Source organism: Vipera ursinii (assembly GCF_947247035.1).
Source record: "Vipera ursinii genome assembly, chromosome: 5".
NCBI classification, from domain to species: Eukaryota; Metazoa; Chordata; class Lepidosauria; order Squamata; family Viperidae; genus Vipera; species Vipera ursinii.
The window spans coordinates 90966632-90979071 of NC_139518.1; the positions used below are offsets into that span (position 1 = coordinate 90966632).

The following is a 12440-nucleotide window of genomic DNA, read 5'->3' on the forward strand; positions in this document are numbered from 1 at the left end:
AGCGGGTGGGCACCCTCCACTTGTGTGAATGGAGCTTTTGCATGTGAGTGGTGGGCACTTGTGCTTGTACATGAACCTCCCCTCACATGAACAGAGGCCATTGTGCTTGCGTGTGAAGCTCCACTTGTGTGAGCGAAGAGTGCTTACCACCCTCTACATGGGGCTGCCCTTGAGGACCACCCGGAAGCTCCAACTGGTACAGAATGCAGCCGCGAGAGTTGTGTTGGGAGTCTCCGATACTCCCACGTTACACCTCTGCTCCGCGAGCTGCATTGGTTACCGGTTGCCTTCCGGGTGAGATTCAAGGTACTAGTAATGGTATTCAAAGCCCTACATGGCAGGGGTCCGGAGTACCTGAGGGAACACCTGCTGCCGGCATCGACTTCCCTCCGCCCTGTGCGTTCCCACAGAGAGGGCCTCCTCAGGGTGCCACCGGTCAGAGAATGTCGACTGGTGGCCCCCAGGGGGACAGCCTTCTCTGTGGGCGCCCCGGAGCTATGGAATCAGCTACCGGTTGAGCTCCGGACGGCGCCCGACCTTCGCTCCTTTTGCCGCGAGCTAAAAACATACTTTTTTGAACAAGCTGGCCTGGCCTGATGAAGGGATTGGGGGGGTTGTTATGGTTATTTTATTGAGTTTTAAAGATGTATTTTAGTATGTGGGCATTTATTTAATCTTGTTTTAACTTTTGTAATCTGTATTTTTATTCTTGCCCTGTACACCGCCCTGAGTCCTTCGGGAGAAGGGCGGTATAGAAATAGTATTAAATAAATAAATAAATAAATAAATAAATAAATAAATAAATAACTCTCCACTCGCACTAGTGGAGCTTTGCGCATTCTCTGAATAATTACATTTTCTAATTTTTATTATTAATAAATGGTAATAAATTCCAAAGTATTTCTTATATGGATTTTTTTAAAAAATCAGGCTTACATTCCAACACCACTACATTTTTCAAGAATTTAAATTTAACATTGTGAAAAATAAAGCATAAAGGTGTTTAGAATATTGAATCCTCTAATAATTGTTTCCACTGTACACTGTTGCACATGTACAAAAATACATATGGTATTCAGAATAGTTGAATTTTTGCACAATGTATGAAGTTATTTTTGCATGCTTGGCTATATTTCAGGTAGGCAGAGCTAAATTCCATGTCTGTACCATTTTGCTGATATTTGATAACTCACAAAGCTTTACTTATTGCCAGAGCCTTGGTGGAGCAGTGGGCTAATGCCTCCTTAAGTAACACCAGCTGCCTGCAATTAGTGCAGGTTCGCCTCCCACCAGGCTCAAGGTTGACTCAGCCTTCCATCCTTCCGAGGTAGGTAAAATGAGGACCCAGATTGTTGGGGGCAATTAAGCTGACTTTGTAATAATGCCGCTTGGGGTGTGTGTGAAAGCCCTAATAAGCAGGCATATACATAGAATGAAGGCTACTGCTAAGCTTGTAAGCCGCCCTGAGTCTTTGGAGAAGGGCGGGATATAAATGGAATTAAAATAAAATAAAAATTAAAAATAAATATCATATATCTTCATTGCTACCAAAAATACATGACGAACTTCAAAAGGTTACCTGAATCTTCACTATCATAATAGGTTCTGCTATACTGTGGTAAATCCTGTGTGGATAGATTCTGGGTTGATACTGGAGTTCCTCTTGGGTCTGCATAAAGGAGTAGCAAGGGTTGGTAATGACCTTTAATGCACTTAGTAACAACATCTTTCCATTTAGGGCCTATCTGAAAATATTAAAAAACAGTAATGGGGGGATCATTTTTGATACAATTAAGTACAACAAAGACATTGGTCTTGACAAATAGATGACCAAGAATCCAACTGACAATGGGAAACAATTGTTATACTGTAAATAACATATTAACTACATACAAACAAAATATTACATTAAAGGTCAGTGCCAGTTTAAGACAAAGAACTCTTTTATTTTCAAAAAGCTCTTCAAGATTATTCTATTAAGAACTTAAAATAATAAAACATACTACAAAACAACACATAGCATCCACAGCAAGCATTTATAGAGAGACTCCATTTCCAGGATCATTGTCTGAAAAAAAGTAGCAGCAATTAATTTGATCCTTTTGTGGTTTGTAGAGCAAAAGTACATGATGAAGAGGTGTGTGTGTGTATTCAACCTCTTAGCACAGCTCAGTTTGTAAATTTTTATTTTTCATAACTTCTGAATCTAGTTATCTATTGAAAGTTCTGTAGGTTCTGGGGACTTCCGGGTGGCTCTCCAGCGTCGCGGACGGTCAGAATCGACCGCCGGCCCTTCGTTTCTGTTTAAACCGTGGAGCAGCCAACAATCAGCTGCTCCTCGGTGTGAAAACCCCACTCCTCGGGTGAAGAGGGGAGGGGGAGTTCACAGGTAGAGCGTTTGTTCTGGGGCTTGAAGGGTGAGGGCCCCCCCAAAGCCTGGGAGTCTCCAGAGCGGAGGACTCTTCTGCTGTTAGCAGAACAAGACGCTGAATCCACTCCTGCCGGATTTGATTGACATCTAGAAACATTGTTGCAGCAGAGCGGAGACAGGAAGTAAACAGCAAGTACAAGGCTTTAACCCTCGAAAAACAAATTTTTTTCGTCCTGCTTACTATTTGGAAAAGAAAGGGAAAATGGCGTCTGAGTGAATAGGGAGGAGAGAGGGGAAGAACTTTTTTTTCCTTTTTTATAAGAGGTGAAGGGGTTTTTCTTTTTTTCCCCCCTCTCTCACTTTTTTTAATAGTGAAAGTGTTTGCTGGGAGACTGAAGAGGAATTGGACTTTAAATTTGCTCTGCCTGAACTTACAAGATGTGGTTTTAGTTCTTAAAGGAAAAGAGAAGTGAAAGTGTGAACGGAGAGTTAAGTGCCTATAAAATGGCTTCTAAGCCTCCTAGAATCCCTGTTACTAAAAGTGCAGGGACATCGCCTGTTCAGCAATCTGGATTGCAGTCTTTGACATCATCCCCCGCAGCTTCTCCACCTGTAACGTTAAAGGACTTGCAAGATGCCTTAAAAGTGGCTTTAGCCACTCAGTCTGTAAAAATAACTGAAAAAATAACTGAACAGGTGGCTGAGCTTATTGAGGATAAGAACAAGGAAATGCGGGAGGACATTCTCTTAGCACTTCAGGGGCTGGCAGGATGTATTGAGACTTTGAATGAACGGGTGGAAGAAGTGAAACAAAATAATTTGATGTTGGAGGCTAAAATGGGTGAAGCTGAATTTAAAATGAATAAAACGGAGGAAGAGGTTCTGATGATACAGTATAAAGATATGGAGTTTGCCCTAAGGATCAGAGGTTTGAAAGAGAACTCTCAGGAGAATTTGCAAGAGATGCTGGTGGATGCTTTGGCACCTATTTTGGGGTTTAAACCCGAAGAATTCTTTGGGAAGATAAAGTCTTCAGAGTTAACTCTTGGATTGCCAGGCAGAGGAAATTGCCAAGAGATGTGGTGGTGTACTTTACGAAGAGGAGGATAAGAAATGAGATTATCCAAATTTTTTATAATAAGAGATTTACAATTGCTGGTCAAGAGGTGTTGATTCTGAAAGAGATTCCCCCAAAAGTTTTGAGAAAAAGGAAAGAATTTGCTTTTTTGGCAGAAGAATTGAAAAAACAACAGCTTCAGTTCAGATGGGAGATTCCAATGGGGATTGTGGTGAATTTTGCTGGAATAAGATATCGTCTTAATACAATTTTGAAGGCACGAGATTTTTATACTAATGTACTGAAAGCAGGTTCACCGCCCTCTACAGAAGATAAAGAAGGAAAGGATGAAGGAGTGCAACAGTTACAAGAAAAACAGCAATTTTCAGAAATTGTGCAACCCTTGGCTTTAGTAGAAGAAACTTCGACTCAAAGAATAACACGGGCTGCATCTAGACGTAAGGCACAACAACAACGGCAACAGGATCAATGTTTGATGATTACAACTCAAGAATCAAGTGAAGCAGTGGGAGGAGGGAGGCCGAAGAGGCAGATTTCTGAAGATCTTCAGGCGGCGCTCCGGAGGCTTCAAGTTGCAAAGGATGGTGACAAAATTCCTGACTTGGAATGTTAATGGCTTGAATTCACCACAAAAGAGGAAGAAAATATTTCAGTATTTGAAACATTTTAAAAGTGACGTTGTATGTTTGCAAGAGACGCATATTCGGGTATCTGATCAGAAATATTTGATAAATTTGAGACGGTACACAATTTATTGCATCCGCTCCAGAGAAGAAAAATGGTGTAGTAATAAATGTGAAGAAGTGTTTGATAGCCAACTTAATAGAAGCAGATATACAAGGAAGATATATTATTATTGAACTTTTGATTGAAGGGAAGAAAATCCTTTTAATTGGGATATATGCTCCTAATCAACAAGAAGAATTTTATAAATTGCTACATAACAAAATAATTCAATGGGACTACAAGTCTTGTATTTTAATGGGAGACTGGAATGGTGTGATGGACATGCAGAAGGATAAGAAAGGATTTTTTAAAAATACTCCTAATCATGCTAGATTGCCTAGATCTTTTTTTGATTTGAAAGATGATTTGGAATTGAGAGACATTTGGAGAGAAAGAAACGCGGATGAAAAGGATTTTACTTTTTTTTCTGACAGACATCAATCTTTTTCGAGGATTGATTTTATATTGATTACTAATGATTTTTTTCTAGGATTAAGAAGATCAAGATATGTCCAAGAACTTTATCGGACCATAGTCCAGTTTGGATGGAATTGGATAAGGGTAACGGTGATAGAGTATCATGGAGATTAAATGAAAATTTATTTAGATATGTAGAAAATGGAGAAGAATGTAAAAAGCAGATGAAAGAATTTTTTATTATGAATATGCACAAAGGCACCTCTATTGAAATGGTATAGGATGCAAGTAAAGCTTACATGAGAGGTGTCTTGATATATCTGAATAAGGCCCAGAACTTTCAAGAACCAATAATAATGGATACTTGGGAGAAAATATGGGTTAGGAATGTTAAATTTACACAGGCACAAAATTTAAGGGAGAATTTTTACAAAATGTTTTATAGATGGCATTTAGATCCCCAAAAAATTAGCATGTATGTATCCAAATTGTCAGCCAAAATGTTGGAGATGTGGTTGTGATGATGCAACGTATTATCATGTATGGTGGACTTGTAAAAAAGTTAAAGCTTTTTGGATTAAAATTTGGTGGAACATGCAGAAGATTTTTAAGAAAAAGATAAGATTTTTACCACAATTGTTTTTGTTGGTTATTATCACTGATTGTACAGCTATAGAAACCAAATTGATGCTGAATTTAATAACAGCTGCAAGACCTTTGGTAGCGCAATACTGGAAGAAGGAGGACCTGTCTACTATTGAAGAATGGACTTTGAAAGTTTCGAACTTGGCAGAAATGGCTAAAATCTCAGTATATGTGAAAGATCACTCGCAACAGAGATATATAGTGGAATGGAGAAGATGGATTGATTTTATTCAGAACAAATATGGGACTACAAAGTATCATTTAGCATTTGAATAGTTATTAGTTATTGTAATTAGAGGCTATATTATTTTTCTTTTATATGGTTAAGGAGTGTGATAGGGTTTAAAGAGTAATTATAGTAATTAGAATATTTTAGAGTGAGATTGTAAGATGTAATACCCTGTATTCGGCTCTGGGAAGTCGGGGTGTGTGTATTGGGATGGGAGGGATGGGGAGAGGGGTCGGGTAGATGGGGTATATGTTTCAAAAATGTATTTTAAAACTTTTCAATTAAAAAAAAGTTCTGTAGGTTCTTTTCAATTTGTTACCTTTTCCAATGTATTTTATGTATTTATTTATTTACATTTCATGTAAATGTAATGTACATTTTAAGCACCCATCTTCCTCAAGGTGGGATTTTCCTGTTACTAACATAAAGTTGATAAGAGATTGAAAGAATAGATCAGAATTTTCAACAAATAAGAAACATGCAAATATTTTGGACAGAAATTGTTTCTAAACAATGTGAGTACTGGACAACTTATGTGGAAGTGATTGTAATTCTCTGAAATATCTACAAGAAACCAAAGATACATTTATTCTCTTTATGTGTTTTTGCAGACATATTATTAACATCACCCTGTAGTCATAATGAAAGTAAAAATGAAAGTAAAAATTCTAGGTTAATGTTAAATGTTATACTGATAAAAGCTTTGTTCAACCAGCATTGTTCATGAACAATTCACGTGACAATAAAGAATGGAAGGGAGTAGATAGTTTTGTTTTCTTGTGCTCTTGAATAGATAAAGATGGACAAAATATAGTTGAGATTACTCTTATGTAGGAAGACAATGCAGATTTAACAAGATCATGAAGAGAAAGGATGTATCTATTATAACAAATATCAAAATTGTTAATATAATTTTCTTTCCAGTGTTAACACATGGCTATGAAACCTGGCTCTTGAAAAAAATGGAAGAAGAATGATACACTTTTGAATTATGGATCTGGAGATGATCACTAGGTGACCTGTGGATTTCAGAAAAAAAACATTAAATTTGTGTGTTGTAACAAATAAAGAGTGGTTGCTCCATTGAGGTGCTATTCAGTAAGCAGAAACTCATCTGCACTGCACATGTGATGGATAAAAACATTATGGGAAATAGAAGGCAAAGATAAAGATAAATTATACAGAATAAAATAAATTACAGGATTCTCCCTGAAAGAGCTATAAGCTAATACTAAAATTAAGTGAACAAGTATTATGATTCCTAAATTAACTAACTAATCATTTGTATTCTGGTGACGCATAGGGGCTGAAAATCAAATAAATAAGAAAATCCTTTTCTCTTAGTAAGCATTTTCTAAATATAAATCCATCCTGTCACTTTATTTGTAACACTGTAGACAGCAATCCTTATTTAACTTACTATAAAACCCTAGTAATATCACACCTGGAATACTGCAGCCAATTTTAGTCACCATATCATAAAAAAGATGTTGAGAGTTTGAAAAAAATTCAGAGAAAAGCAACTAAGATGATCAAAGTCCTGGAGACTAAAACATACGAAGAACGGCTGCAGGACTTGGGTTTGGCCATTCTAAAGAAAAGAAGAAATAGGGGAGACATGATAGCAGTGTTCCAGAAGGCCCATAGAAAATATTGAAGAAAAAATAAAAATCTGTAAATATTCAAATATGAAAAAAATAAAAAAATCCAAAAAAGAAATATAAAACAAAAATTACCCCCCCCCCAAAATCACAGTACTTCCAGGGTTATGATAAAAGACCCTGTTCCTCAACAAATCAATCTATTCCTCTCTAAAAGTTAGAAAGATTAAAAAAGAAATTAGACTTTCTATAGACTTGCTATACAAAGCATCCAGGTTAAAATAAGTGAACAGCAAATAAAAGACTACTTATTTATGACACGGGTGTCCAACTTTTCCATTTTCCTGGGCTGCACTGAATGAAGAATTGTCTTGGGCCACATATAAAATAGTTAATGTATATAAACAACATAAGAATGTTAAAAAGTCTATGGTCTTGTGGGGCTGTATTAGTACCTCTGTCCAGGGCCACATGCAAACCAAGGGCTAGACATGCCTAATCTATGTTATTTACTTCTCCCAAGAAGAGCTGAAAAGTTTCCGTCTTACCATCATTGCATTGTACTGAATACTATGTTATTTTGTTAGATCTTTTCTTAACAACTCATGACATAATGAAACATGGCAGACAACATATATCCTGCCCTGCTCTCTTAAATAATGTGTCATTTTTATATTTTAGAAACAGTGGATGCAACCTATCTGGAATGTTTCATTATGCAAATAATTAGAAGTGTATCAATTCATCTAAAAACAATCCAGATAGATTTACACTGTAATGATCCAAACATTTTATTCTTTTTCCCTCTAAATTTCTTACCTCTTTAACATGGGCATCATCAAAATACATCCACATACGAATCTTTGTTTGAAAGAAAAAGGTGGAGTAATGTTTTCCATAGTAGCAGATCATTCCAACCAAATATAATTCACATTGTTTTGCTCTGTCGTCAGTTACTCTGAAGAACAACTTCAGGGAGGGAAGAATAATCTCAGTACAATTCTTGAATTTCTCTAAAACTTAAATTTACTTATTGAAAAGTAACCATTTAAGCTGAAGGAAAAATGTTTGAAATAAATGCAGACCATACAAACATGCATGTACACGTATAGATGAAGGACAGTAGCAGAGTCAAACAAGAATGTACATATTGCCATAAGATTTAAGACTCACATCACCCAGTTTAAGGCAAGTGCCCAGGGTATGAATTACATCCTCCGCCAAATCCGAGTGATCCGAGTCCCAGACCAGCCCGATGGTGATGATCTGTGGAGAGTTCATCAACACTCGGCGTATCCGAATTCTTTCACCACAATTGCTCTGAAAAACAACCCAATGTATTTAATTCCTGATGGTTTTAAACATTCCCTTTTTATTTAGTATTATATGCCTACAACTTCTGATAACAATGACATATCTTGCTTTCAGACCAAAACTTTTGAAAATGCAACTGATTTGTATAGAAAGAAATAGGAGTGTACCAACTGGAGCATAAACCCACTCCAGCAAGATAAATTTATATTGTAGTGACGCATAGGGGCTGAGAACCAAATGAATAAGAAAATCCTTTTCTCTTAGTAAGAACTAAGGCAGGAATCACATCTCATTTTCTAAATATAAATCCACCCTGTCGCTTTATCTGTAACACTGCAGTCAGCAATCTTTGTGTATTTATTTTATTTTATTTAACTTGGTGATGGGAGATAAAAGACTACTGTGGTTCTTTATTTCAAGTCGATTATAACTTTTAGGAATATTTGAAGAATTTAATATATTACATTTATTGTATTTGTTAAATTTATTTGATGAAAGTTATAATCGACTTGAAATAAAGACTTGAAATGTTAAAAGAAATATTGTGTATTAAACTGTTTCCAACAAAGGAGAATATTTGTAGCTCAAGGCTGAAATGAAGGGTCCTTGGTATTCTCTGAACTTGGTTGTTTTTTTGTAGATGTTTCATTACCCAAACTAGGTAACATCATCAGTGGTAGCTACGAGGAAAATTTGGAACTAAACCTCCGTTTGGTTATCAACGACATACACTTGTGTGTACAGAACTTTTATTATACACATTAGAAAACTACAACATCACATTATTTTGTAACATAATTGCCATTCAAATTGATGCACTTATCATAAGGTCATAACATAATGTTGTAGTTTTCCATTGTGTATAATAAAAAGTCACCATATCACAAAAAAGATGTTGAGATTTTGGAAAAAAATCAGAGAAGAGCAACTAAGGTGATCAAAGGCCTGGAGACTAAAACATATGAAGAACAGCTGCGGGACTTGGGTATGGCCAGTCTAAAGAAAAGAAGAAATAGGGGAGACATGAATAGCAGTATTCCAGTATTTGAGGGGCCACCACAAAGAAGAGGTCATGTTATTCACCAAAGCACCAGGGGGCAGGACAAGAAACAATGGTTGGAAACTGGTCAAAGAGAGAAGCAACCTGGAATTAAGGAGAAACTTCCCAACAGTGAGGACAATTAACCAGTGGGACAGCTTACCTCCAGAAATTGTGGGCGCTCCATCACTGGAGATTTTTAAGAAGAGGCTAGACAATCACTTGTCTGAGGTGGTATAGGTTCTCCTGCTTGAGCAGGGGGCTGGACTAGAAGACCTCCAAGGTACCTTCCAGCTCTATTCTATTCTATTCTATTCTATTCTGTTCTGTTCTGTTCTGTTCTGTTCTGTTCTATTCTATCTTCGAGTGTCTGTCATTGATGACCAAACAGACATTTATTTCTGAATTGCCCTCATAGTAATGAAATGTCTACAAGAAAACAATCAAGCTTAGAGAGCACCAAGGACCCCTCATTAAAATGTTTAAAAGAGAAATGATGGTAAGGAAATTGCTGATTTTGAAATAAAGACTTTTTGAGAACATGAACATATTAGAATTAAGCTAGGTTTTAGTTAATCAGAATGTATGTTTTTATTACATAATTTACTTTAGAAGCAAAATATTTGTAGTCATTTGTAGTCATATAAATATCACTTGGTTTTAGCCACCTTAGCTTGGTTCTGATTGGTTTCTAGCTCTATTGAACTGCCCATTGTATAACAGAGGCCACATTCCATTACTGTATCAAAAAGAAACTACCTAAAAGGCTAAGTTGCTCCCGTTCTACTTTCTGCACACTGATCCATCTGTACGTCAAGGGCAGTGGGACTTTGTCCTACCCACTCTGAATAGCTTTCTCACCTTGACATAGCTGCAAACTTTGTAGCTGCTGTTCCAGCACAAAGAGATTGGAAGAGATTGCAATACATTCAAAAGCCCTGTCAGAGAATGCACCACTCCTAAAAATCTTCTTTTAGTTGGACTAAGGATTTTCAATGTGAACCCAATCCCCAGAGTAATATGTAATGATAAATCTATTTAGTATACAGTAGACCTTGACTAACAACCATTTGTTTAATGACTGTTCGAAGTTACAACGGCATTGAAAAAAGTGACTTAGAACCAACTCTCACAACTGTCCCAACACCCACACGGTTACATGATCAGACACTTCAGCATAGGTCAGTCACTTAATGACCATATGATTCACCTAACAACTGCAATGATTTGCTTAACAACTGTGGCAAAAATAGTTGTAAAATTGGGTATCTCACTTAACAGCGCCTTGCTTAGCAATGGAAATTCTCATTCCAATTTTGGTTCTAAGTCAAGGACTACCTATACTGACAAATCACATACTAAAAACCTCTCTACTCAGCAGCAGCTTTCAGCACATACTCCCCCATCCCCAATCAGGCTACTTCTTCTACTAAATACAAATTATATATACAAACCGGACAGTTTCTCATGTCTCCCATTGTGCTGGCATTTTGTAGCAGCTCTCCAAACATATCAGGTGTTGGTTTGTCTCGTCTTTCCAGCATGCAAATGGCCTGATTGCTTTAAATATTTTAAAAGTGTAAAACAAGAATAAAAACATATTTCTTTATAAACAATATTTAAACCTCTTGCTGCTTCTTGAGATCTATCATGAAAGAACAGCTTTTCAGTTTACAGGTTCAGTAAATGTGCACCTGAATAAAATATATGCCTCAATCAATCAAGGTTCCTAATGGGGTGCAAACTGAACTTTAATTCTTGACACATTTGCTAGTCCAGGGGTCCCCAACCCTGGTCCGTGGATCGGCATAGGTCGGCAGCATGTCAGCAATTGGGCCATGAAAACAAATGAAGCTCCATCCAAGGGATGCAGGCAGCACACGAAACCATGGCCCCTCCGGTCTGTGGAAAAACCTCTCACCACGAAACCAGTCTCTGGTGCACAAAAGGTTGGGGGCCACTGTCTTAGTCACTCTGTTGGCTATTCAATTCTTAGCTGAAATTTGTGATGCTTTATCTACAATAAATGCACAGCCTTTGTTTTTTTCAAGTTGGGTAGTTAGTGTTAAGAAAGAATAATGAGTTTTATAAAATTAAGAAAAATGACAAGCTATTTTCTACGTAGAATTTATAATATTAAGAAAACAGTAACAGAAATAGGGAGGAAATGGCTTCCGGTTTGCCATTGCAGCTGCCGCAGCTGTTGGAAGGTGAGCTCCATCTTCCGTGTTTGGTTTTGCTCTGCTGGGGGACCTTTGAAAGGGTTGAAAGGGGCGACGAGCAAGGAGGGGACGCCCGCTTGATAATGGGAGGGTGGCAGCCCTTCTGCTCGATCTGGGGCAGCCCTCCAAACCGGCAGAGGAAAGCCGGCCATAGTAATATGGCCTGTCATTAGACTGCAGACAGCCCAAGTCAAACTTACCACCAAGCACTTCAAAAGCAATGCAGATGAAACTGGGTGAGATCCGATCTTCTCTTTACCCTAAGTACTTTCTTTTTCCTGTAAAAGCTGCCTGAAGTATCTTTCCCCCTGTGAGGAGAGAGGGAAGGGAATTTCTATCCCACCCTCTAAGAATAGCGGCGACTGACTACCCAGGGGAATTAAAGCATTAAAATAACAACTTTAATCTAATTGGATTTATATGTTCCTGAAACCTGGGGACCAAAAATTTTTCTATTTTTTATTGGAGACTTGCTTTTATCTACAAAAAAGAAATAAAATTGGGAAAAGGATTATAAAAATTTTGGACTTAAAAAACCTTAAACAGCATCCGTGACATCTTGTGGCAAGGTTTGGTATTACAATGTGTTATTTCCTAAAAGAGATTTGGCTCGAAGCCCAGACTCTTTTAACCTTTGCACCACCTGTGAGAAACTCAGCTGTAAGAGAACAGCTGGGCGGCATAACTGGCCTACTTGAACTGTGAATGTAAACCTTTACTGAACTTCAGAGTTATATGTGGGGAACTGCCTTCCTATCTCTTTATTTGAGGAATGTTGGTTACTATATGAGATGATGA

At 37.4% G+C, this 12440-nt stretch overlaps 1 protein-coding gene across 10 annotated transcripts in view; it reads right to left on the reverse strand.

Annotated features, from left to right (window-relative positions):
- Positions 1–12440, reverse strand: part of USP54 (ubiquitin specific peptidase 54) — a 158955-nt gene that overhangs the window by 59761 nt on the left and 86754 nt on the right. For all 10 annotated transcript variants that reach the window (XR_014492701.1, XR_014492702.1, XR_014492703.1 and 7 more), the window contains exons 7-10: positions 10875–10980; positions 8241–8387; positions 7887–8036; positions 1580–1745 (exon numbers count right to left, since the gene is read on the reverse strand). Coding sequence is in view for 6 of the 10 variants with exons in the window: in XM_083364159.1 (XP_083220285.1) it covers positions 1580–1745; positions 7887–8036; positions 8241–8387; positions 10875–10980 (569 nt within the window). In the remaining 4 variants the exon portion in view is untranslated. The remainder of the gene's footprint in view (positions 1–1579; positions 1746–7886; positions 8037–8240; positions 8388–10874; positions 10981–12440) is intronic.